At 48.0% G+C, this 26,787-nt stretch overlaps 1 protein-coding gene across 1 annotated transcript in view; it reads right to left on the bottom strand.

Annotated features, from left to right (window-relative positions):
• The window catches only part of LOC138497282 (dynein axonemal heavy chain 5-like), a 1,499,851-nt gene that overhangs the window by 215,825 nt on the left and 1,257,239 nt on the right, over positions 1-26,787 (bottom strand). Inside the window, exons 71-72 of the mRNA XM_069620634.1 lie at positions 16,414-16,535; positions 11,017-11,364 (exon numbers count right to left, since the gene is read on the bottom strand). Of these exons, the coding sequence (XP_069476735.1) occupies positions 11,017-11,364; positions 16,414-16,535 (470 nt within the window). The remainder of the gene's footprint in view (positions 1-11,016; positions 11,365-16,413; positions 16,536-26,787) is intronic.

Below are 26,787 nucleotides of genomic sequence, written 5' to 3' on the forward strand. Positions count from 1 at the left end.
CAAGTCTTCACAGGTGAGCCCACAAGCAGGTTGTGATAGTCGTGACAGTGAAAGTTGTGACACACGTGTAAATATGCAAAAATACTCAAGCAGACAAAGTATTTGTTAAGCTAGCTTTATAGTAAATAAAGAGCGGCATGCGCCAACATGTACATATATATATATATATTGGAGTCAGTAAAAGATGTATGTTCCCACTACGTACGATAGCAGTGCTGAGCAAAAGAAGAAAGGCCGATTTTTCATTTGCCGCAGTTAGAAAACAAGTGAATTACAGGCGGAAACTCAGAAAGGCGAGGATGGATGAGCCAAAAAGTCAAGGCCATATCAGACTGGGGAGAGCTGACATTGGATACAAATCAGTTGAAGGAACGAAGCTCCTGTTCAGAAGGCAAGGACAAAAACAAGAAGACGTTGGAGGCATTTTAATACACTGAAGACCACGAAATTGAGCTTTCAGTCACGTGGGGAGAAGAAACTAGATGAGCATGATGGTCACACCTATGCACGAGGGCAGAGTGTGCCTTCACTCCCCTGAATTCTTCAGTAGCAATGAACATTTCCAAGGACGAGTTACAAGCTCCAATTGATGGCAGACCACTTGGGTGATAATGGATGGTCATGCTAATTGGTGGGAAGCACGGTTAAGATGAGATCTCCAGCACATGGACGCTCAGCCTGCGTGCTGCTAACGTAGGTTGGGAAGGTACTGCCGGAGGTTTAAAAGTAACCAATGATAAAGGACTGCATGATCAAGGGTCCTATAGTTGTGTAGCCAATTAGACGTCGTATACTTAGTGATGTTCATAGTGACATATTTTAGGGAAGGCCTTAGTTGCCCCACCTGATGTTAAGAAGCAATCACTTTATTTCACTGCCCAAACGAGAATGGATAGTATACCTAGATGATCCGTTTAGACCCTATGACATTCACCCGTAGGTTTTGAAGTTTTGCCACATAGGAGGACGTTAGTGATACGCAGGTTAACGTCATCAATGACGAATATGTACTATAAAAATGTAATTTTTTATGAAATGCTTTGAGAAGCCTCGAGAGAGTCATTACACTGAGACGTCTGTTGATGTCCGTTGTACTCCCTGTTTTAGATAATTGATATCTAAACAGTTATCCTTTTGCCAATTACCTGAGTTGTTTAGATTATTGATGCGTGAATAATTTCTGCATCCCCATCCATCTCAGGGGTATTGCTAGCTCAACTTAAAGGGCTGGGAGATCCAGTTCAAATCACACATCATACTCCCTCACATCTTTAACACAACATGAAGACAGACAAGACCTCTCACCTCCCTCAAACTCAATATCAACGAGGAACTCCCGGCAGCTGATTTGGAGTGTGGAGGATGACAATTTAGCCACCCTGGAACAAAAAAGGATGCGCATTGAGAAAAGCACTAAAAGACCATGTTATGCCTCTAAAAATACACACTGCAACACGACCACGCGGCAGCAAATTACCTTCCCCGCAGCATGATGGGGCTCACACTCGGCTTAAGCGGATCGACAAATAGCACCACCTTCTTCAAAAGGTATAGAAACAAGTCTAAAACGGTCAGATACACTAAGGATAACAATGAAGGATAGACAAAAAAAGAGACTCATTTCCGAATAGAACGACTTTTGACTACCTTCCGAACAATTCCTAAACTTTGCCTCATTGAGACTCAAAATATCGAAGTCCTCCGCATTATCAATACCCGAAACATGGACACTGTAATTCTCACTGTGCCATCACAGATTGTCTTTCGCCCTCCATATAGTTTTTTTACAAAATTCATCAAAAGGGATTCATATTAGCCATTGATCAGTAACAAAGCTTCCCAAAAGAAACACGTCATCTCATGCCAAATATGGACGCGAGAACCCCCTCTAACCTGGAGAAGGTACAACAACTCCTCAACTGTGACGGCAGTCAAGGACATCTGAAACGAGAAGCATATTTCGAAAAAACATCCATCTCTCTCCGTGAGATAACTAAATAGATATGGCTCAAGAAAGCAATCAAGCATATCAAACACAGAGCTACCTACCAACGCCAAATGAACCCATTGACTCTTTCAGCAAAAATGGCGATGTGGAATATTACGGGTTACAAACATCTTATTAGGACCAACAAAAACATGCATTGGACGCTTACGATCTACTAATCCTACAGGAAGCCTGGATAACAATTCAGCCCACTAGGCCTGGTTACGAAATATGCTGGACACCTGCCATCAAACAAGCCAAAGGCAGACCAATGGCTGGTCTTTTAACAGCCTTTAAATGAGATACGAAAGCCAAATTAACATATTGGATGACCCCCGGCCCCCATCCCTGCATCCAGCTATCGAAACTTACACTTTCAAATCCTGTGCACCCTCTGGCCTCCCACACTGCCATACTCAATCTCTATTGAAACCCAGCTATTCTGTCTGACTATCAATGTATAGTCCATGTTATGTGCATGCTAGATCTCATTGCAAATGAAACATGTTCAAATCCCCTGCGCTTAATGTGATGAAGTGATCTAAGATGTATAGCCGCGAAGGTTATAGGTAAAAGGGTCGAATCAAAAGGGTCGAAACATTTTTTATTTTTTTACATTTTATTTTTTTGGGGGGGGGACCCCCCGAACCCCTGTTTTTGTGGTAAAAAACACTTTTTTTACCTATACAGAAACCCAAAAAAATATATATATATATATTTTTAAAAATCGACCCTTTTGTTTTCGGTTCTATTGCTTCGACCGCTATTGCATTCAATCCTTTTATAGTCGAAACTGGACACCGCCTCGAATTATTGCATAATCACCCCTAGAGCAACTAGGTGGGTGAACATCATGGCTGAAAGAAACATCACCCTTCTTAATGGAACCATTGAAGGTGACACCCCACCTTGCCTCACGTGGAAGAGCAACAATTCTGTTGCAATTTTGGACTATGTCTTCATTTCAACACAAGCAGTCAATCGCGTTGCAAAATTCTCCATCATTACTACCACAGACAGTGATCATAACCTACTAGAAACAATATGGACACCAATGTCTTGTAAGGCAAATTTGTAATATGGTCTTTCCTGAAAACTGTCTGAAGGGAGGAACAGAATAAATAAGTTACTCACCACAGTGACTAACGTAGTCTCCTTTCCTCCATACTGCATGGGCGTCCCTTCCAAGGGACGGGAGACAAAACCTTTTTCACCAGAAAAAACCTTCCCCTTTAAATTTAGAGGCACGTGGGGGTGCGGCCCAGGGAGAATGCGCTGCCCTGACTCCGCCCTCCAGCGCCACACCTTAGTCCCCATTGACGCGTCGACAATACATTTAACATTGCCTAATGACACCAGTACTATTTGGGGGGAGGTTTGTGGGATGTATGGAGGAAATGGGTCTAAGGACTAAGATTACGTTAGTCACTACGGTGAGTAACTTATAATAACTCTTACGTCCCGTCCCCTTTCCTCCATACTGCATTGGCGATTACAACTGATTATAGCTCCAGGGTGGAGGGGAGACCCTCCTTAAACAAATAGGTTCCTGAGAATCGCTGTCCGAAAGCCGCGTCAGATCTAGAGCCGGCATCCAAACAGTAATGCTTGCAGAAAGCCGAGGGAGTGGCCCAAGTGGCCGCCCTGCTTATGACTTGCCAAGGGACATGGCGCTGGAATGCGATGGCCGCTGCCTTGGCCCTGACTGCGTGGGCATGCAAGTTGGCCGGAAGCGGCTTGTGCTGGCCCTCGTACGCTTCTTTGATGGCAGAGACCATGCAGCGGGATATGGCGGCCTTAGAGGTCTGATAGCCTGGCCTCGAGCCTCCGAAAGTGACAAACAGGGCGTCTGACCTGCGGAAGCCCTTGGTCCTGTCCAAGTAGAATTTTAGGGCACGCCTGACATCCAGGCAGTGCAGCACTCTCTGTGCTTCATCCTTGGGATCGGGAAAGAACGTAGGAAGGACTATTTCCTCGTTCAAGTGGAAAGCAGACGGCACCTTGGGCAGAAATGCTGGGTGTGTTCGCAGGACTACTTTGTCCCTGTGAAAGTTAGTTTATGGTTCTGAGGCGACCAGCGCCTGTATTTTGCTGACTCTAAGGCCGTTTGGTGGTGACCATCCTGATGTCCACGGACACCAGTGGCTCAAACGGATTGTGTGCCAGGGCGCCCAAGACTATTTAAGGTCCCACACAGGGTGCAGCCTCTTGATGGGCGGGTAGAGGCTTGCGAGCCTTGTCAAATGTTTCTTGACGATAGGATTGGAGGAGATCGAGATCTCCTCCTCCGAGTTCCTGTAAGCCCCGATGGCTGCCCGGACCCCGGAGTTGGCGAGGTGCCCCGAGAAGGAGAGCACGTCGTCCAAAGTACATGCCAGGGGGTCAATTTCCTTGGAGTCTGCCCAGTGGCAAAACCTGGCCAATTTACTTTTATAATGGGCCCTGGTAGCCTTGCTCTTTGCGCCCTGTATGATTTCCAGATTAGACTGCTCAGGCTAAGGTGCTGTAGCGTAACCTGCTCAGGCACCACGCTGTGAGGGCTAGTTTCTGAGGCGTGGGTGGATGACCCTGGCCCCCTGCTGCACCAGAAGATGTGTTGGGCCCGTCGGGAGGTGGAACAGAGGCTTCTCCGAGAGGCTGAGCAGTTCCGAAAACCATGGCCCAGCCAGCCACCATGGAGCTATTAGAATGATGTTGAGTGGGCGAGACTCCTTGATCTTGCAAATCACTCTGAATCAGCGGAGTGGGCGGGAAGGCGTATGCTGTCCTGCCGTTCCACTGTATCTGGAATGCATCGCCCAAGGTGCCGCGGCTCTGTCCCTGCCAGAACGCAAACTGTTGGCACTTCTTGTTGTCCCAGGAGGCGAAAAGCTCCTCCTGAGGATGCCCCCATCTACTGAAGATCTCCAGCAGCACTTGGTCATTCAGTTGCCACTCGTAATTGTCCGCCCCCAGTCTGCTGAGACTGTCCGCTTCCAGGTTGGACTCGCCCGGAATGTGGATGGCCGTCAGGTAGATGTTGTCCAGGGCCCATTCGCACATGCTGATCGCTAGGCTGCATAGTGGAGGTGACCTGGTTCCACCCTGCTTGTTGACATAGTACATGCTGGTGGAGTTGTCGGTCTGGATGAAAACAACCTTGCCCACAAGGAGCGGTAGGAAAGCTTTGAGCGCTAGCCAGATGGCCTTCAGTTCCAGCCAGTTGATATGGGCCTCCTGCCGGATCCAGACTCCATGGACACTGTGGCTGCTCAGAGTGGGTTGCAGTCCCTGGACCACCATGTAACATCCGAGTGGAGAGTAGGAGGAACATTGACCAGATCCGCTTGGGAGCCGCGCTCCTGATTCCAAGATGCTGAGAAGTGCAGCTCATCCTGAGTCTTGTGTGGGGTACGGCCAGTAAGACCGCTGCCATGAGACCTAACAGATGCTGGTACCACCAGGCCGAAGTCACTTGTCGGGTGAGGAAGTGCATAGTGGCCCTCTTGATGGCCGTGATCTTGTCCTCCAAGGGGAAAACTCTCTCGGAGCTTGTGTTCTATATGAGGCCCAAGAAAGTCAGTCTCTGCGTAGGCTGCAGCTGAGACTTCTTGAGTGAAAATCCCAGGTCATGAAGTGTGCTCATAAGGGCGGAGGAAGTGTGGTGCACCGCCTTCGGAGATTGGGCCCTGACGAGCCAGTCGTCCAGGTACAGGTAGAGATGGGGCCCTGGGCCCTGAGGAAGGCTGCCACTGCATTCATGAGCTTGGTAAACACCCTGGGAGCCAAGTTGAGGCCGAAGGGTAGCGCCTTGTATTGGAAATGGCAGCCCATGATCCTGAACCACAGGAAGGAACGATGCAGCAGCCAAATAGGGGCGTGTAGATATGTGTCCTTCAGCTCCAGGGAGCACATCCAGTCTCCCCTGCACAAAGTCTCTGCCATGAGTGCTGGCGTAACCACCTTGAATTTTTGAAGAGGGAGTGAGAGGTTGAGGGTTTAAAGGTCAATCACAACTCTCAGGCCAGCCTGGTTCTTCTGTATGGCGAAAATACTGGAATAGAAGCCCAATCCTCGCTGGGAGGCTGGGACTTCTTCCACTGCCTGAACTCTGGACGAGCGACCAAATCTCTGTCAATAGAGTTGCTGTCCCAATATGTGGGAGTGGAGGGGAAGGGAGTTGTAGGCGGTACCCCATGGATACTACAGAGAGGATCCAGGGGTCCGTGAAATTCTAACGCCAGAACTGTGCTTGAAAGGCAAGCCTTCTCCCCCACCAGAGACATGTGAACCCGAAGGGGCACGTCATGCCTTCTTTCCCTCTGAGGCTGTTGCAGAGGAGGGGGACTGGAATCCCCCCCTTTATTGTTTGCATCGGTGTTGACTCAGCGAATGGTCCAGCTGCCTGGACCGCCGCTCTTGGAAGCCGCTGAACCCTCTGAACGTCTGCCCCTTGTCGGAGCGTTAATGAGACTCGGTGTACGCCTTGGCCATGGCCTTCCTAAGGATAAAGACTTTGCAGTTTGCAAACTGTTTTTCTTTTTATCTAGCTCCTCGTCTGTGGTGGAGTGAAAGAGGTCACCACCTTCGAATGGAAGGTCCAATATGTGTTCCTGGACCTCCGGATTAAATTTAGTAGCCCTTAGCCAGGCCGTCCTTCTCATGTCTGCATATGCATATGGCCTGGCCAGAGGTCCTGCGCCACCATGGGAATAGTTCCCGAAATGCGTAGAGCAAGTACTGAAGAGATTGCAACATCACCAATATTATGGGTCCAAGGACATGACAAACATGTTGGAATCAAATGGTCAATAACTATATTGGTGTAAATGTAATAATTTCTGGAGATAGAAGCAATGTGTGAGGATACTGGGATGAACTTATTTTCTTCATAACCATGTGATAAAATGATCTATGTAAAGACAATATGATCTGTATATATCTATATGAAATCAAATTTACAAAAAAGTAAATCTTTTTTACAAATTATATATCTAAAACTATTATTTACAGTGATTTGAGTAATATTTGACAAAATAGCTGGTTGTTCTAAAACACACAAAGGGTGTGCAAGGGACAGGAGGGTCTCACAAAGGTGTGGACCACTGTTGTTTTTTCAATATTTGTACCACTTTGTGTCAGGGATGCTTTTTCTCCCTTGTACCCTAAAATTTGTTCAAAAATTGTAATATAAAAACCACAATCCATAGGTGTGCACCTAGACATCAAATGGATTGGCAATGCGCCACCATTTTAGCCTCTGCCAGTCCCGCCTTGAAACGTGACTGGCTCTGTACCCAAAGTTCTGGAAGGAAGTTGGCAAAGTGTTGGAATAAAGCTTCTTCCTGTATGCCTCCAAGATCTTCTCCTCCATGACTTACAGCGCTGAGGATGAGGTGGGCGAGAACGACTGAGGCTTTGACTAGAGTGACGCTGCAGCAATCACAGAGGAGTGTGGTTGAGGGTGGGCCAACAGCAAGAGTGTATCCCCCCCTCCATTTGCCTGTACTTGGCATCCAGGCACTGATTGACCGGCTGGACAGAGTGGGGTTTGAGCCACCCCTTTTTACCCAGGACGACAAGGTCCTTTTGCATTGGGATCCCCGTTCTAGCCGAGGGCCTGCAAGTCATTCGTGGAAGGCCTTGGCTGACGATTCTGTGCCGGGGTCTTCTACCTCGTCTGTGTCCACCTGGGTGTCCGGCTGGTCTGGCGCGGGAAGAGGAGTGCTGGGTGCCGAGGGCTGAGGTGTGGAGACCAGAGCCGGAGGCTGCAGCGGAGGCTGATATGGAACCACCTGAACTGTGGGAGGCAGGGGAGACAGAATCAAAGGAGCCAGCACGGGCAGAGGTGGCTGCAACGGGGCCTGCAGCACTGGAGCCATAGGAGGAATGACTATGGGCGAGGGCAGCGGGCCGGAGGGAGCATGACCCTGATAGCATCCCTGAGGATGGCCCCCATCTGTGGAGATCTCATGAGTGTGAGGAACCTTTCAAAGAACCTGTCCTTGCAGGGCGGTGGGGTGGCAGGAGATATTGACGGGATCGCAGGCGGCTTCTGCATATTCTGTCCAGTTGGTTGCAGCGGGAACCTGCCCTGCGCTGCTGATGGATAAGCTGTAGGTCACGTACCTGGTTGACCCCAGTCCCACCTTGTAACTCCTTCACCCACTGCATCCACCTGCACCGTTGCTCAGGGAGGTATCAGAAGAGTAGCCATCTTGTTTGGCATGTCAGCCATCTTGTCCAGCTGCATGCCACGTGCCTAAATCATGGTGCTTTGCTCACTGGGCCCAGCAGCCTCCTCCATGACTCTTGATGGTGGAGCATAACACCTGCCCTGCGCTCAGGCCGAGGCCTGGCAGGCGTGTCGCCCTTGGTGAAGTCGCCGGTAGTGCTGCGTCTAAGCGCCCCCTCGGCCATGTTGCAAGGCAGTACAAGGGCATAGCCCCTCGGGTGTACACCCGGTAAAAGAACCTTCTGGTCTCTCAGCACTGTCTTCGGGAGGATCTGCTGACCCCTCGGCATGGCGGCCGGTAGCTGAATTAGCCTCAGTACTCGTGCTGGTATGAGAACCTGAGAGGTTCCTCCCGCTCAGGCCTTTCCTTGGGACGTTGTCGCCCTTGCGGGGTGCGTTGGAAAAGAGCAGCCCTACCTTGGGCCTTGATCGATGCTTCACAAAGTCCTTCAGGTCCTCTGAAGGCGACTTCTCAGAGAACTCCCTCCACCTAGCCAGTCTATTCTTGAGGGCACGTGAAGAGAGTGAGTCGCCCGCAGTACAACCTTCCCATCCGTGGTCGGGGCCAAGGCAGTGGAGGCAAAGAGCATGTGGATCTGATGTAGGGAATAGCCACTTGCAGGTTGGCCACCTGCTGAAGCCCGCTGAAGTCGACATGCGCTAGGGAGGAGCTTAGCGCCAGAGGATTGAGTACCTGATTGATAAAAGAAGACAAAAAGACAGAAGAAAGTATCCGGGGAAGAGCGCGTGGTATTACATGGCCAAAGCCAAATCCAGGAACGCTGGTGAAATCGGCCCGTTCCTGTCGACGCAGAAAAGGGGACTGCGATGTGGCACCGGTGGGCGGAGTCAGGGTAGCACATGCTCCCAGGGCTGCGTGCCTCTAAATTTGAAGGAGAAGAAGGCTTTTTTCTGGTGAAAAATGTTCTGTCTCCCGTCCCTAGGAAGTGACGCCCCATGCAGTACGGAGGAAAGGGGACGGGACGTAAGAGTAAGGGAGTGACGCTATCTCGGTCATGTTGCTTCCTCTTTCTGTGAGCAAATCATCATTCCTGACCATTGCACCTGTAGCCTCTAATGGTACTTTTAGTACAGATGTCCGCAACCTTTGACTCTCTACATGTTTTGGACTACAACTCCTATCAGCCATAGACGGCATAGTCAATGGAGGCAGACAATGGAAGGAATGATCGAAAACATCTGGTGAACCACAGATTGCAGACCCATGCTCTACTACAACTCATGGGAGCCTCGGCTCCATTCCTGCCACTGGCCCGCTTAGTGATTCTGCAGATCGTATGGCTTGATAGCCGTGCTGTTGTCTTTATCTGCCATTTAGCCTTCTCCTCTTCCTACTTGGAATTCATTCTAGGACTGCCTGTGCACAGTTAAAAACTTTTGTTGTCTGGGAATTCAAGATTAGGTTATTCCCCTTTAGGTATAAATTTGTCTATTTAGATAACTTGTAAATCTTCTGTATTGTTTACGTCGGGAGTTTGTTGTACACTTTGAGTACTTGATATTGCACTGTTGAAAAGGTCAGTGAACTTTATCTGTTATTGGGCTTATTTGCCTGAGGACCAGTCACTTCAAAGTGTGTAGCACTAGGATAAATGGCACTCTCCAGGATCGCTGCTTGCTGTGGCATTTTTGATCCTGCCGGCGCCTCTACCAGCTTCCACTTTTGAACTTGGACATGCTTTGACTACGTGGGAATTTTAAAACTGTATCCCCTTTTCTACTGCAAACTCTCTTTTACTCATTCTGTAGTCATTTGGGAACTGATGGCAAAAGACGACGTTAGATAGCATGGGAAATGGAGGTGCTGAATATTTGTGCAGGTTGGTTACTCACCTTGTAGCTCAATGATAGGAAGGAAGATATCATGCAATGCAATAAAGTGTGCTTCTGTCGGTATATGCCATCTACTAAGGATGAGTGGAAAAGAGATTACCTGCTGAAAGGCATATACATAAATCATTAAACGTGGCCTTACCATCCATGTGTCAACGAGAAGGTAAACAAGTCAAGCCGAGAGATGACGAATTGAAACGGTGCGAGTCTACTACTCTGACTCCTGACAACTCGGTGCAGCAACTTTGCTACTTCTACTTCGCTCAAGCCTGGTCACTCACCACTTCATGTACCGTGTCCGTGACCGTGTATGCCTGTCACTAAAGCACAGCAGCAACACCCAAAGACCTGGTCCTCTAGGACTTCCACTAGCCACGAATCCACACAAACCGACCACTCTCAATCCTCAAGTGACCCCCCCACTTGCATACGTGGCAACTTTCACCAAACTCAGCGCTCAATCCACTGGCAGCATGGTTCGAGTGCAAGCACGGGAGCACGTATACAGCTGACAAGATTGCTTCAATGGCAGATTTAGTTATGTGCTCTGGCCAGAGGCGTTGCTAGGCCGAGACTGGGGGCGCTATAGCCCCGGGTATTTTGGTAGTAGCCCGAGATAGAAACTCAGGGGCTACAACCAAAAGGCTAGCTAACCCTGAGTCCTGACAGTCCCAACATTAACGTAGCCCCATATCTTTTCCAGACCTAGCAACACCCCTATCTCTGGCAGCATTTTATCAAATTATTTTTTGCAACCTTTATTACCTGTGAATTAACTACATGTTTAACTAACATACAGTCAATGAGAATAACTGAAAAATGGTAGAAGTACAGCAAGCCCTAGCCAAAGCCCAAGGTTATTTCACCCAGTACTTTACCAAACTGCCCGTATGTTCAGAAGGATCTGTGCATTAACATCTTCTCAATCACTGATTGAGGAACCCCAAGCCAATATTTTTACCTCTGGAGTATCCACCATCGGCAGCTGTTCGATATGTTGGAGATAGTCATCAATCGTCTTGCCTTTCGGAATGACGTAGCCCTTGTAGAAGTTGAACTTGTCGGAAAACATGTTTTCTCCAAACCATACTTTGGAGAAGGTGTTTAGTAGGTTTTTGTCCAGGTCGTCTGTGACGCGGCCTCCATACTGCACTTCGCCGAGCATATATCGAACGCAGCTCCAGTTCACACCTCGTTTAATGTCAACATCATCCAAGTGGTTCTGCACGAATTGCACGCTGGCTGCGAAGTCTGCTTGGTTGAACTCATAGGGAATGTTCCAGCCTAGAGGACCAAACTTCCGCCGTTCCTACGGAAATAAATAAAAAAAACATGCATGTTCATTACATATGTAGAAGTGTGCTGTGTCATTTAAAAGAGGCATTCCTAAAAATAACGTTAGTCTACAAAAAACACTTTGGTGCTCATTTGTCAATCCCCCTCAGTAGTAAATGCAGTGTAAAACATGCATACAAGGTTTGCACATGGGTTTAGGGCCGAATAACAATTTCAGGGGGGTTTCAACGGAGCGGGGCATGGAACGAAATCTATATTCCCGCCACCCCTATCTGCTCTGCCGTCAAGTATGGAAGCATCACCAACTGTGATTTTTCTGCTGGAAGAGTTGCTCCGGATTCTGTAGGAGTTCATGTAAAATGTCCCCCGCTGTGCACGTACATCATGGGAAGCAAGAGTGTGTGCACTACAAAGTGCAAACAATGCAAGGAAAACATTCAGGCACTATGTGCAACTCGTAGCGGAAGCAATCAAAATTGCACAGACAGGATTTCAAACACACAAGTATTAGCATGAGCAATCCTCTCCATCCAATTTGCACAAGAAAGAAAATGCTCCATTTGTATCAAATATTAGCACATTCATTGAAATGATCACATATGTACAACCAAACAGAATCAATTGAAAGCAGAACGTCATTAATTTCACTGGACCAACAGAACATGACACTTATGAGGATTGATCATAACAGCTAAGGACCCAGAATGACACTTTAGCACTAGCCAAAGGGTTACCAAATTGCTCTTCCAAGATCAAAAGCAGATGGCACCATTGTATACAGCTGCTGCTCCTTTTGAGAGGACCACACCCGGGGCCTACACTGTTCCAATGTCCTCCTTTTCTGACTGCTCTCCGGTGGCGCCATTCGCACACTGCAATTGCCTTGCTTCCTGTTGGAAGGATATGCATATAGGGAGGGCTATTGAACATTAGCTGTTAAGAATTATGATAACTCTCCTCAGATGGGCACTCTTCTTCACCGGAGGTCTGTAAACCTTTGCCAATTGCCGGCTGAAATGAACAGTGGTGTCAGGCCAAGCCCTTGAGTGGGACCCATGCCACCTCTTCAACCATAGCCAACAAATCAAATATGGTTTGACTATGCCACCCTTCCAAAATTACCAATGGGAATGGTTTGAACATTTTTGCTCACCTTTAGTTATGGCAGAACTTGTTTTGGCGTTTCTGTTTATCTGAATGTTACCAGAGAATATCCTGCACTACCTCCGATGCAGCATTGAAAGTTAAGTGGGGCAAAATCCACTAAGGTTATTCATTAATTAATTCATTTTTTTTATAACACGCTGAATACTAGACACAAGTCTCAAAGTGCGTGCCGGGATTCAAACCTGTATTGCTCTGTGCTGTCTTTTATTAGTACAAAGCGGCCACTCACGTTACAGTGTGCACTTTATTAATGCCACAACCATCCATCTATTAGAGATCAACAAGTACACAATACATAAGCCTAATTCAAGAGTCCATCTTACATATGGTGGCCTTGTCATGCCTTTAAAGTACAGGGCAAAATATATATTAAAAATAGCCTTGAAACCAACTGCCAGAAGGAAGATAACCCCCAAACAACCACACACTCAATCACCATCCCCCAGCACATACCCACCGACCACGCCAACACAAAAGGATAAAGAAAACCTTCTCTGCCTACCTAAAATACATTTGCAGCTCTACTTATCTCAAATCAACCTGTAAACCTGACCCACCAGCCAAGGCATTCTAACAAGTCAGACAATTGAGGTCCATCATCTGGGAACAGAACACTGCTGGGGTAAAAATCACTATACACCTAGAAAACACACCCAAACAGACACCAGTTGCTCCAGGTTCTACACACACCAACAGTTAAGCACAACGCCTTGTCCTTTCCCTCTCCTAGTCTATCCAATCTCCCCAACACTCAGTCTTTCCCTTTCAGATCCACATGAATGCCCGAGACCATGCTAATGGCAGCGGTGCACGGTATTAATCCCAATTACATAACATTACCAGAACATTTGGGGGCTACACCTTACAAATGGTGACTTTACCAAGCATATGATGACATTGAAGCATCTAATCTGCTTGACATGACACCCCCAAACTATTCACTTTGCCAACATTCCTATTCTGTAGAGCTTTTTACACAACTAGTACAATTTTCACTTGAAAAACACAAACAAAATAGCAACTAAGAAAAAAAAGTTTTAGAAAAAGACAGATTATAGAAAAGCGGGCCTGTAAAACAATGTCCTGTTTTCGAAGCATTAAGGAAGGTACACAGTTTGGAAATGGTGAAAGGTGGATTCAGGTTCTGGAAGGTGACTTATTGATGGTGCGGCTGGCTGTTAAGAAGTATTTCTAAACTCTGACCTGGAGGGGCAGAGGTTCAGAAGGCCAGCCTAGTTTCTTGGAACAGGGTAACCTCTGGACAAGCCAGACCAATCAGGGTAGCCATGGCACGCGGTCAAGACTGAGTCTCAGGAGGGGTGAGGGTGACTGAAGGACCTCAACGAGCACACAGAGCAAGGACACTTACAAATTACTCCAGACAGGTGTTATATTAAAAATATAGACACATTTATTACAAGGCCTTTGTAACCATAGCAAAGAAGAACAGTAACACTAAGTAAACCAATACATCACACTCAATACAATATATATATATAGATAGATATAGATATAGATATATATACACACAAGACCATTGGGGTCCAAAGGGTTAAATGCACGAAATATGTTGACAACCTAGAGGGGAAGGAAACAGGCAGTGCAGGTAATCTTTAGACCCAGTTCCACATCAATAATACACCAAACTATGAGGCAGTCCAAGCCCTACGAAGAGAGGAGCCTTGTGCTCAACAAGCCCTACGAAGAGAGGAGCCTTGTGCTCAACAGTACATGCATGCGCTTGTGCCAATGGGCAGGAGAGGGTCTCTTCAAGGGTCTCTAGCAGCTCAGGAACGTGGATGTGGTGATGCAGAACAAATTCCCACTATTCAAGAAGGACCTCCACTTGAGGGCAGAGGCAGTTTGAGAGTGCGGGATGAAGTCGCTATTTCGCAATAGCTGTGGAAAGGAAAGGGGTCCTCAGGGGCCACTGGTGCATAAAAATGGGCTCCTGCGCTAGGGGCCACCAGTTGGGTAAGGACTACTCACCCGTCCCCGACGCAGGCAGACCCAAACTTTGTCAGTACAGTCCACTTCGCTTGCAGGTTCGAATGAGGCAAAAAGGACGTCTTGGCACCTTGTAGTTTTCAAGATAGAGCAATGATTCCCAAACAGGACAGTGGTGATTTCTCCTCTCTGGGAGGACGAATCGACCCAGTTTCACTGCAGCAGGCTTCAGGGGCAAGAGGGTCACAAATGCAGCGAACTTGCACAGGTCATTGCCGCGGCAGGGCAACACGGTAACCGTGTTTACTCTGTCCCTGGCACACTCGTTTCACTTCAGACCTGGGAATGCTAAGTGTACAAAATTCGGTGTGAGGATGCCGTGGACATAGAGCTAGCAGTATACCAAGTTTCGAGGGCCTCTTCGAAACGGCGGCGGTGACAGAGCAAAGCAACTGTGTAAGCTGGTCAGTCCAATGGTTGGCCCAGGGACACTTCCGAGAAAGCTTACTTGCAGGGTTTGATGAAGGTGCAGAGAGTAGTTGGTCCCACTATTCCAATGGGTCGAAGCGCCTTCGCAGACCTTCTAGGACGACCAGATGCAGAGGGGTCCCACGGGACGACAGCGGGCTCAGGGTGCCAAACCTTCCAGCGGGTCACCAGCGGTTCCTCGACTCGGCTTTGTGTTGCAGGATAATTGGCTCCTATCCTTTGTTCAGTGTGAACTGAGGAGATTGTCATGGAAGTGGTGTTTTCTGCCTCCTCTCATCCAAAGCTCCCTTCTCGCCAAAATGGAGAGGACCCAATGGGAGATCTGCTCACAAACACACACTCCATAAGTTGACCAATCACGGACCACGGTGGTCGCAGGCATTCAGGGCACTCCAGACTCTGGCACCTAGGATGTGTATTGGGATCAGACATCCCAGCCCACATCCTGGAGGCACACACACAAGGCATGCAGAAGCCCGCAAAAGCATTGGGATTCACGGGAAAGTGCATGACCAAATAAGGACTGGCCCAGGTCAGCTCGACCTGGGGAAGGTGAAGGGGCAAGATGGCTAAAGTAGAGGACAAAGAACCCCGCGGCATAGCCATTTTGGAGCCAGCCCACCTATTTGTGCCAAACGCGGTTTAACATGGCAGGAAAGGGTTAAAAAATAATGCAAAAAGATAGCTGCCACCAGTCCTGTCCCTGACAAATCTGCACTGTTCATAAAACGTCCAGGGAGAGTTTCTAGGGCCTTTGGAAATGACTAGAGACCCAAGTGTGCTGTATGGTAAGATACATTACACACTTGTTACATGTTGCACAAAAGCTGCAACATGAGTAAAGGACTAAGGGAAACAAAGTCTACCATTACTGACTGTCTTAAGGGCATGTCAGTTTCCACATAAAAAGTGAGCGAAAGCCCAGAGGAGTGCAGTTGGAGGCTGTGCTTCTCTGGCAAAGTCAGTCATTGGTGTTTAAATAGCAGCAAAAAGTTTGAGGGTTGACACATGGAGGGAAAATTACATATGATTAAGAAATCTTTCCCAACACTGGCTCATCTCACGCATTTGCAGGCAAGGGAGAACTGCGGCCTAGGTGTTGTCATGGAATATTTTAATGCATGCTTAGGGAAAGGAAGGAGAGGCAGCTAAAGTAACGTGCCCTGGGCCCGCACTGTCTTTTGAATGCCATATTTAAACCATACGAGTCCAGACAAAAAGTACATGCTGATCTAAAAATGTTTTCTGGGATAAAACTGTTGCGTAGTTAGCATGCATAGGGACATGTGCTAATTGACTGGTAGATGTTTACATTCGTGATGGGATCACAGGAACGAACCTCAAAGAGGAAGTAAAAACCAAAGCATTGTTGAGGTGAAGGATTGGAGAAAGAATCAGAGACATTATTTTCAAAGGCAGGTCTTACATTGTTAACAATAAAGATTTCTAAAATAGCAACCTGAACAGTGGTATGAAGAAAGGCGACTGCATACAAAAGAGGCTTCCACTGTGGCATGATGCTCACGTCCAGCTGTTCCTGGTTGATGCCAGAATATGTGCGCTTCAAACCAGCCTTTACACCTGAAAAATAGTAATAAGCACACATTAACTTGTATGAAACAAGTGTGAAGCATTAACAGTTCATATGCAAAGCCTATACAATGGCATTTTCAAAAACATGTATTAAAAATTCAGAAATTCAAAATGGAGAAATTACTAAACAGTAGCGTTCTTTCTAATGATTCTTCTGTCACAGATTCCTCAACTTGATATTTAGCTATCCAGTGTCAGATGCTCGGAAAACATTTTGACAGGGGTCATAGTGCACTCAATATCAACGACTCCTTCATATGCGGTGGCACCATTCCTCGTTATCAGACGTGATGTCGGGTCTCGTATAAAAGGAAGCACTATGCTCTCATACCTCAGTTCCCCACTTTTTTCACCCCCAGGCTCAGCCTGCGAGGGGAAATATGCCGTAATGGGGAAGCGCAGAAACAAACAACAGCAAACAACCATTGCTTGATTACCTTTTGCTTCTATATTTCAAACGTGACAGCTCGCACTGTATCCGACCGTGCTCACAGCCATCCTGGAGAAAGTACAGTGCCCATCACCCTCTCTTCCGAGGGAGACGCCAGACAAGTTACTGTGTTGAGTTGGGCACCGAGAAACAGAGTTCTGCAATGGCTCCAAGCAGGACTTTGGATAATTAATGGAACATCCAAGATCCGTCAGCAGACACATGGTCCTCACCGTGTGTTGGCTCGCCAGTGCGCGGGATCGGATAAGCCAATCATTCAGATAAGGGTAGGCATGGATGCCCCCGAGATGAAGATGCGCCACCACTGGAGCCAAGCACATAGTAAAGACCCTTGGTACCAATTTCAGGCCAAAGGGGAGCACCTTGAACTGACAGGGTCGACCCTGGACCACGAACCACAGGAAATTGCTTTGCTTCTGGTGGATGGGGACATGGAAGTAGGCATCCTCCAGATCCAGCGACGCCAGGAAGTCCCCTTCATCCAACTGGCCGACCACATGCTGCAACAAGACCATCCTGAACTTCTGGGTATTTTAAGAAATTGTTGAGTCGCCTCAGGTCCAGGATCGGCCTCCACCCTCCTGACTTTCTTTCAGACCAGAAAGTATCTGGAGTACACTCAGGAGCCCCAAAGGCGCTGGGGGACGGGTTCCATCACCCCCGTCTTCAACATGGCATTGACCGAGCCACTTGGGGAATGCGAGGACATCTGCGTTGCAACTCCATGGTATTCCCCTGTTTGCCACCGACAGATGGGTACTGGACGCTCTCAATGGTTTTCCACGCGCTGATGAAACTTGCCAGTCAGTTCCCTACTGGGGTGCACAAGTGGGGGCCCCGAGTCCACAGCCAGATCAGGTATGTTTGGGGGCCGTGGCTCTGCCCTGCAGGCGGTGCCAACGCTGTACTCTACTGCCGTATGCCTGTGAGCAACCTCTGTAGGCCTCTTGAGTCATGGAGCGGGAAGGCAGCCCCATAAGGGGTGGTATATCCCTTGGAGGATCTGCCAGACTTTCCTCTTGAGGAACGAAAGGACGATCAACGGTGCTGAAGGGTACCCTGCAAATGTGCCATCTCTGTGCCTGTGCCCGTCTTGATAATTTGAAGTGACTCGTCGATGGTCTTGCCAAAGAGGTTCTTTCCATCACATGACATGCCCAAAACTTTGGACTGAATGTCCGGTCTGAATTTGGTGAGCTTGAGCCATCCCTGCCGATGAAGCGACAATCTGAAGCCACTTGCCCCTCCTGGAACAGCGCCAGAGCTTCCACCTTCTTGTCCTCATGTACTTAGTCCAAAATCGGTCCCAATTTATACCATACGTCCGATCATGGTGGGACAAAATGGCCAGGGTGTTAGCAGCCTTAATGGTGCTGGCAGCAGTATGGATTATCCTTTTCCCCATCGCATCCAGATTCTTCCCCTCCTGGTCCAGAGGCACCATGGACAAGGACAACAGGCTCGCAGAGCGCTTCCTGGCCGCGGCTGAGACCACAGAGTCAGTTGAAGGTTGGGACCTCAGGCACTTGGAGACCGAGTCCGGAACTCTCTATTTCTTGAGCCTGTCCCGCTCGGATTCTTCATTAGGGCCAGGCCATCATCCCAGATATCGTCTAGAAAGCGAACTGACATGATAGTCTTCCGTCTGGACTCACGTCATTGGTAAAGGAATCCTTCCTTTTTAGTCTCCTCAGGCACCAGTTGGAAAAGTTCTGAGGCCCTGGACATCATTGCATGGAAGGAGCCAACCTCATCCAGCGGAGAGGCCCCGTGCGGTTCATCCGCGCCCACTAGTTCGCCGACAGCTGGCACGAAGGCTTTGTCAGTGTCCGTCTCCACAGTCGCTGTATCCGTGCCTGTTTGTGCGACAGGATCCCTAGGCGGAGTAAAATCCCAAGGTGGAGGCATGACAGAGGTGTCGGTTGATACCTTGGACCAGCAGGGTCCTATGACCTGGGCTTGTGCCGGGGAGGCCTCCTGAATAGTAGGCTTGGGGGACTCAGACGGAAAAGGACCCGGTGTGGGCGGCAGGCTCAGTTGAATTTCCGATACAAGCGTATGCAGCATAGTTAGAATGTCAAAAGACATATCCCTCAGCTGAGGCATGGAAGGAATGGGAGGTGGAGGCTCCAGACTGATGCACCACCTCTGGCGAGGTGGAAGACTGGGCTCACCTCGAGGAGACCCACCTACAGACACAGGTCTCGCTGATCCTCTTTGTGGTCTGCATAATAGATTTCAGCAGATTGTCGCCACCTTCTTTGGAGCTCATATAAATCTGTACTGGTCTCACTGTGGCAGCTCGTGGTTCCGTACCCTTAGAGTCAGCAGGAGCTTTACCCTTTCCAATCTCTGGAGACTTTGGGTGGGGGGAGCGTCCAGTCAGAGCTGCAGCAGCTGCCTCACTCTGCGGTGGTAGAGACACCCAAGGTGCAGCTGTCGCTGTGACTGTGGACATCACTTTTGTGGATAGCCCCCCCTTAGCAAAGAAGTAGTGCTTGTCGACGAGGTCATCAACAGAGTCGTCAATGGGGTAGTGTGACCATTGATGACGAAGTTGTCCTGGCCATTTGAGCTGCCGATGTCGGCTGCTAAGCAGAGTTTTGAAGGAGTCAAGGACTTTCTCTTGGAGGCAGCACCCCTCACTGGGAGGCTCGATGTATAAGTAGTCTGTGACGGCGACCTTGTCCTTCCTGAGCTGGGACCCGCAGCAAACCCTTTGGGATCAATGGCATGCAGCCTTGCCTTCTTTTGGTTCCCTGAGAACAGGGCGTCCTCAAAGGATCTCAACCTCTTTTCTGAGGGAGTTTGCTTGTGGGATGGGCCGATCGTAGGGGAAGCATGACCATGCCCAGAAGCAAATATAGAGGCCTTGCCCAAATTGAGCCATGGTGCCAGCCTGCTGTAGCAGTCCTTCTTTGCCTTTTTCAAAAATCCATGGCAGACTTCGTATCCCTCCTCATCATGGTCCGGATGCAGGCAATAGAGACATTTACAGTGCCGATCTTCAACGTACACGTTTCACAATCCACATGTCGCGCAGAGTCTGAGGAGGCTTCTTTACTCTTCGGTCATGGTGGAAAGGTGTGAATTAGGCCCTTCTCAAAACTCGAAAGATCTGCAATGTAGTGTGATGTTTGCCAACAGCGGGTTGTCGCTGCTGGTAATCGACATCTGGTCAAACGATGAGACAAAGATCGATCCAAAAACATTCCCAAAATGTGCCCAAAACTAGAAATATGAAAAAATATGTTGGAGCGCAATAAGAGGACACTGAAGCGTGCAGTAAAAATCTGAAGATAGCCGCCAGGGGTGGAGTTTAAGTAGAGGACTGTCAATGGATGGGGGCAGTATGACCCAGAGGACAGTGATTGGTTTAGAGGAGCAATACAGTTTTCAAGCTAAAGTCAAACTGTTTTTTATTTTTACTGAGGATTCCCAGCCTGTCAACTTGGAATATTCATGAGCAAGTGAATCCATGCCAGACCCATACTGGAGAACAAGAGTTACGGGAAAGTACTTAAACCTTCCCCAGCACGTGGTCTGGCATGGATTCACATTCTCATGATTATTATCTGTCTGTTTCTTCTCCTGCAGATTCCTCATCTTGATAGATATCCATCATCCAGCTTGGCTGCGCTGACATTTTCGACGGGGATGTCAGGTCCCTGGGTAACAGAAAGCATTAGGTTAAACTTTGTCAAGTTGCCTATAGTGGCAAGTTGCCTATAGTGGCTAGGTTAGGTTAATTGTATAAAAGATATTTCCTTAATCTAATAATTATGTCAGCCAGCAACTATTGTCCCAGCTCAAGATGGTGGAGTACTTCCTAATCAGCAGTGATTGGTTAATGACTACTGTGATGCAGTTTGGAACCTAAAGAAAGGTTCTAAACTGCCTTTCATTCAAGATCTGGTTATGGATGGTCACAGCGCACGAGAGCTCCAGAGAAATCAGAAGATAAAACAAAGAAATCACAGAGTATCAGTCCTCAATTCATTAGAGAGAGCCTGAGAAGAAGAAACTCAGATAAGTGACTGAATTTATACAAAAGACAACTTGAGAGAAATAGTTTTCATATCACAATTTAAGTTAAAGCAAGTCCAACTTTGGAAAGTTATTTATTTTCATAATATAGAAGAAAAGTCAAAAGAAACTTAGTAAATAACAAATGTAGATAAGTTCAGAAACGGAAAAGTATTGCAATGCACTTTTAAACACTTGTATTGATTGTGCGTGCGCCAGCGTATAAGTAATTGAATTGCTGCCTGTGCGCGACTTTTGAAGGCGCATCAGTGTAAATAGAAAATGTTTGTGTATCGTCACGTGCCGATCGCCTAGAGGAAAGGACCCAGAAGCGTAATGCGGCGTGTCCAAGAAGTGCTAGCAGGCGTTGCGTAATTCGTTTCGTCGACTTGAGGAGTTATTCATTTTGATCAGAGGAGAAGCGTTGTTCAGATCACGTGTGCACGCAAATGAAAACACAAGTAAGCGGCATTCGCAAGCAGCTGAAGAAGAAGTAAAAGTGGTTAGCTATCATTATTAGCGCAATCCAGTGGCAGCACGGGAAAGTGAAAGATAAGTAAGCAGCATTTATTTATCATCTGTTAAGGAAATAAGTAGCGATCAGGGATCACTAAAGTAGCGCAATCCTGTGGCAGCGCGATAAAAGCAGTTAACGTGTGCTAACACAGAAGAAATATTCAGCTGAGCAACTATTTTAAAAACTATGCTTGTATTAGAAGTTAACAATTAAGCCTTTATTCAGAAATATTATAAGTAGTAACTAGACTAATACAAGTAGTAAAGAAGAATTTAAAGAGATTCAGTAATTTCTCTTAAATCAAAGAGTTTTCATGAAGCATTGAAAGATCGACAAATAAAAGAAAAGAAAATCTGCAAACAAGTGAAAGTTTTCATAGTAACAGAATTCAATACAAGTTTTGTGCTCAATGACTGAAGGTATTAAATTATATTAAAAAAAATCCAGATTATACAGAAGAGATAGAAATCTTAATGCATCCATCTGAGAAAAGTAAAGTTAATTAAAGATAAATTCTTTCAATAGTCTCTCTGAAATATAACAGAGACTGTCAGGTAACTAAGGGGTTTTGGAAAGGTATATATTGACATTTTTATTTTGGAGAAGTTTAACCTAGAGTTTAACTGTTGTTACACCTCGGAACTCTGGATACCTGCAAATGATATAAGCAGTTAAGGACTTCAGTGTTATCCTGACTGTTTGTTTTCTCCAATTCCCCTTTTCCCCCATTCTGGTCCATCCAATAATTGTTCAATTGATTGCTGGGTATACTGGTTTGAGGGACTAGGTGGGCTATTCATCTGCTCCTGCAGGAGATCAGCGCTGGGACCTGATAGGGGAGTAGTGGACCTCGACTTGGCCATCAATCTGTCTTGCGCGGTGGTCAATCATCGGCTCTGGAAGTGACATCAGGCACCATAAATATACCCCATCACTACGCCCCATGCCTCAGTTCCTCCCAATTATTCCTGAGCTCAAACATGGCATAGGAAAACGGAAGGAAGATAACCAGCCTTAAAAAGCAACCATAGAACAGAAACTAACAGGTTAAAAGCATTCCAACTAGAAACCTTTTTTTTCATTTAGTAACTGAGATGAACATTCCAAAGCCATCGCCAACGCACATCATGAAATCAGAAGCGAACAGCCACAACACTTTTTGAGCGGGGATGGCTAGGAGGGGTGATGAGGAATCTGCGGCAGAAGAATCCATAGAAAGAACATTACGGTAAGGTAATTTCTCCTTCAATGGATTGCTTTTCTCCCACAGATTCCTCATCTTGATAGACTCCCCAAGCAGTAAGCTAATGGAGGATGGCAGAAAGGAAAACACAAGCAGGTTCTGCAGAATCGCTCTGCCAAATCGTGCCATCAGCCCCACATGCAACATCCAAAGCATAATGCTTTGTAGAATTATGTAATGAAGACCACGTGGCAGCACAGCAAATGTCCCGAACAGGGACCCTCCCTACCCCCTTTGAAGGGCCGTGAAGCAGACACTCCCTTGGTGGACTGAGCCTTGATTCCCAGTGGGACTTCTTTCTCACCAACTGGTAGCACTCAGAGAAGCATAAAATGATCCAGCGCGAGATGGTTTGTTTAGTAATTGCAAGACCTTTGCGGGTAAGTGTATAGGCGATGATCAACTGGTCCGTCTTCCTGAACTCCACTGTGCGGGCAACATATAAACTCAAGGTTCTTTTTTGGATCGAGACAGTGGAAACGCTCTTCCACTTTTGAGGGGTGAGGAGGAGGAGGGTAGAACAGCGACAAGTCAATAGACTTTGAAAGGTGGAATTCTGAAAAAACCTTCAGAAGGAACCTTGGTCTGACCTTAAGAGATACCTTGGCTCTGAAGAAACACAAAAATGGGAGCTTGATGCATAAGGCCTGCAGCTCGCTAACCCTCCTTGCCGATGTAATGGCAATCAAAAGGGCCGTCTTAAGGGACAACAACCTAAGTGAACAAGAATGCATAGGCACAAACGTAGCCGCGATAAGAAAGGTGAGAACTAGGTTAAGGTCCCAATCCGGAACAAAAGGACTTGTCAGGATTTCGTTGAGAAGGCCCTTCAGGAATTGGGCAATGACCGGTATTGTGAAAAAGAACCTTGATTCGGGGACCTTTTAAACACAAAAGGGGCACCAAATAATCCTTGACTGTTGCAACCACAAGGCCTGTGGAAGCTAGTGTCAGAAGGAACTCCATCACTGTCGTGGTGGGGCAAGAGATGGGATCAAACTTGCGCTCCCTACACCACAAATCTTCTCCGGCTGCATGCATACAGAGATCTTGTAGACAGTGTACAGCCAGCAATACCTCAAGAACTTCCTCGGAGAGGTCCCAGGCATCATACCTCATCCGCTCAGGAGCTACACATGTAGGTTGAGGGAATCTGGAGTTGGGTGCAGTAACCGACCCTCCGACTGGGTGAGGAGATCCGGCTGCCGAGGCAACCGTTGAGGTGGACAGATGGGTAGGTCGGAGTACCACGTCCTCCGAGTCCAATCCAAGGCGATCAAGATCATGGTCGCTCGAATCCTCTTTAACCTCCTGAGAATCTACGGAATGACTGGGATCGGAGGGAACACGTAATGGAGAGGAAATGTCCAATCCACCAGAAACGCGTCCCCCAGTGCACCGTTCGCAAATCCACTGCTGGGGTACCCAGGAGAGCAAAGACCTCTTCCAGGACTTCCTGGCACACTTCCCACTCGTGCAAGACCATGCTCTGGCCTGCTCAGAGCATCCGTCAAACTGTTCTTTGCCCTTGCCAGATGAACGAGTGCTTGGCCACCGTGTTGTCCATCAGAATCAAGACATGCTTCCCCTTGAGCAATGGTGCAAAGGCCTTCAGGGCTAGCCTAATGGCTCGCAACTCCAGCCTATTGATATACCACCTGGCTTCCGACACTGTCCAAAGGCCGCTCTCACCTGCAAATACTCGCAGTGTGCGCCCCAACCCTTCAAGGATGCATCCGTGACCACTCGGGTCTGAGGCCATGGAGGACAGAAGGGTTCCCCGCCATAAAAATCCTGCACGTGTCCCACCAGCCGAGTCCGCAAACTACCTGGTTGGACACTGTGAGAGGATCCGAGAGAGCTCCTAGATACTCAGAGCATTGGTCTTGCAGGAGCCACTGAAGGGATCTTATGCGCAGTCTGGCCTCTGGCACCAGGAAAATGCAGGAGGCCATGAGGCTCAAAAGGCAGAGAAAGGAAGACACGGGTAAACTGGCGTGATTTCGGAACAACTAGACCATCTGTTGGATGCTGTCGGCTCTCTACCGTCGAGGGGAGGCCTTCCCTGCCTGAGTGTCTAGGACTGCCACAATGAACTGGAACCTTTGGACCAGTGTCAAGTGGGACTTCTTTAAGTTCAGGGAGAAGCCCAGCCTCTGCAGTAGCAGACAGCTGTCTTCCATGTGAGTTAAAACCTGTCCCGCTGACTTCCCCCAATCAGCCAGCCATCCAGGTACGGGAATACATGGACTCTGGATCTTCTGAGGTGAGCCGTGACTACCGCCATGAGCTTGTTGAAGCCCCTTGTAGCAAAGGTCAACCCAAGGGCAGCACTTTGGTGTCCATAGACCTGAAGGATGCCTATTTCCATGTCCCCATACATCAGAAGCACTGAAAATTCCTGCGGTTCCTCATTGGGTACAAGCACTATCGGTTCAACCAGTCCTGAAGCTCTAGAGCGTGGAGAATTTCTCTAAATGTCACCATCCTGAATCTGTCTTTTCTCAGAAACTTGTTTAGAGCCCTGAGGCCCAGAATGGGATGGACTCCTCCTTTTTCTGATTTGGAGGCACCCTTCGACAACAGGCCTCTCAGTTCTTCCTGAAGCTCCTGTCCCGGTTGGATCGGTGAAGATGGGGGGTCTGTCCGGAAGTTTTCTTAAAAAGGGCAGACAATAACCCCACCATATTAACTGCAGGAGCCAGGCATCGGAGGTTATCTCCTGCCACTTGCATCAATGCCCTGCCAAACGTCCACCAACCAGTAGCTCTTGGGAGGGGAAAATCAAAGCAGCTTCCAAGGCGCCATTGTCCCAGCCGCAGCTGCTGTCTGCTGGCCCCTTAGAAGCTCCTCTGCCCGTTCCGGATGTGAGAAAAGCCTCTGCCCTTGCCTGGCTTGTGGGGGCTATGCTTTCCTGACATAAGGCACATAGGGCCTGTAGCCTCTGCCTCTAGAGGCGAAGCTGAAGGCAGGCTTAGCCGGCTGCGCATCCAGACCCAGCAGCAATTTTAGACTCCTTAAAATTCTCCAAAGAGTCATCCGCCATCCGTCCAAACAGCATCTCCCCCTCAAAAGGCACGTCTAGAAGGCGGTTTTGTACACTGGGGGAGAAGCCGGATGTTTTCAAATAGGCCTGTCTTCTCATAAATACTGCCAGAAATATCCAGAAATATCCAGGCCTGTTAGCAAGGACTGCTTGGCAGTTTCATTCCCATCCTCCACCAGCTGTATACATTTGTCCCAGATATGACCTTCCGAGACGTATTCTGCAGCCTGCTCGACAGCCTTCCACAAACCGTAGGAGAATTTAGCGAAACCGCAAGCCACTTTTGAGGCCTTCAGAGCCATGCTAGCCGAAGTAAACACCTTTTTGGACAAAGCATCCATTCCATTCCTTTCCGTATCTGTAGAGAGATTTGACGTGGATGATGCGGGCCTGGAGGATATAGTGGCAGCCTAAACTACCAGCCCTTCCCGGGAAGGGTGTGTTGAGAGGAAGGAAGGGTCCACTCTTGCTGGCCTGTACTTCCCTGTGCTATTGGTATTCGTTAGGGGCAAAGTGCATGGGTTTCACCAGATGGAAGCCAAAGGGTCAGCTATGGCCTGATTGAAGGGCATGTTGTGCTCAATAGCGGGCCCTCATCCAGGATATCTGTAAGGTCATACCCTTCATGGGGAGTGGGGGAGGACCTGAGTCCGACGGTGTCAACCATTTTCTCCACTAATGTCCTAAACTTGGTATGAGAGTGAGATTAGGGTTGTTTTTGTTGTAGCCCAAGGTCTGGAGATGTGTTCAACCTACTGGCATCTTGAAGGCCCTGAGCAAGTGCCACCAAATTGTCTCGGTCATCGAAATAGTCGACACCGCTTGATCCCACAAAGATGTGGTCAACCATTTCGTACACTCTCTGCTTGATCAATGCTGAAAATCAACCAGATTGAGTTGAAAAAGACAGTCCGAGATAGCAGTTGAAAGGCACCGACGTCGCTGGTCGACGTGAAG

Source organism: Ambystoma mexicanum, chromosome 5q, assembly GCF_040938575.1.
Source record: "Ambystoma mexicanum isolate Mex_15411 chromosome 5q, UKY_AmexF1_1, whole genome shotgun sequence".
NCBI lineage: Eukaryota > Metazoa > Chordata > Amphibia > Caudata > Ambystomatidae > Ambystoma > Ambystoma mexicanum.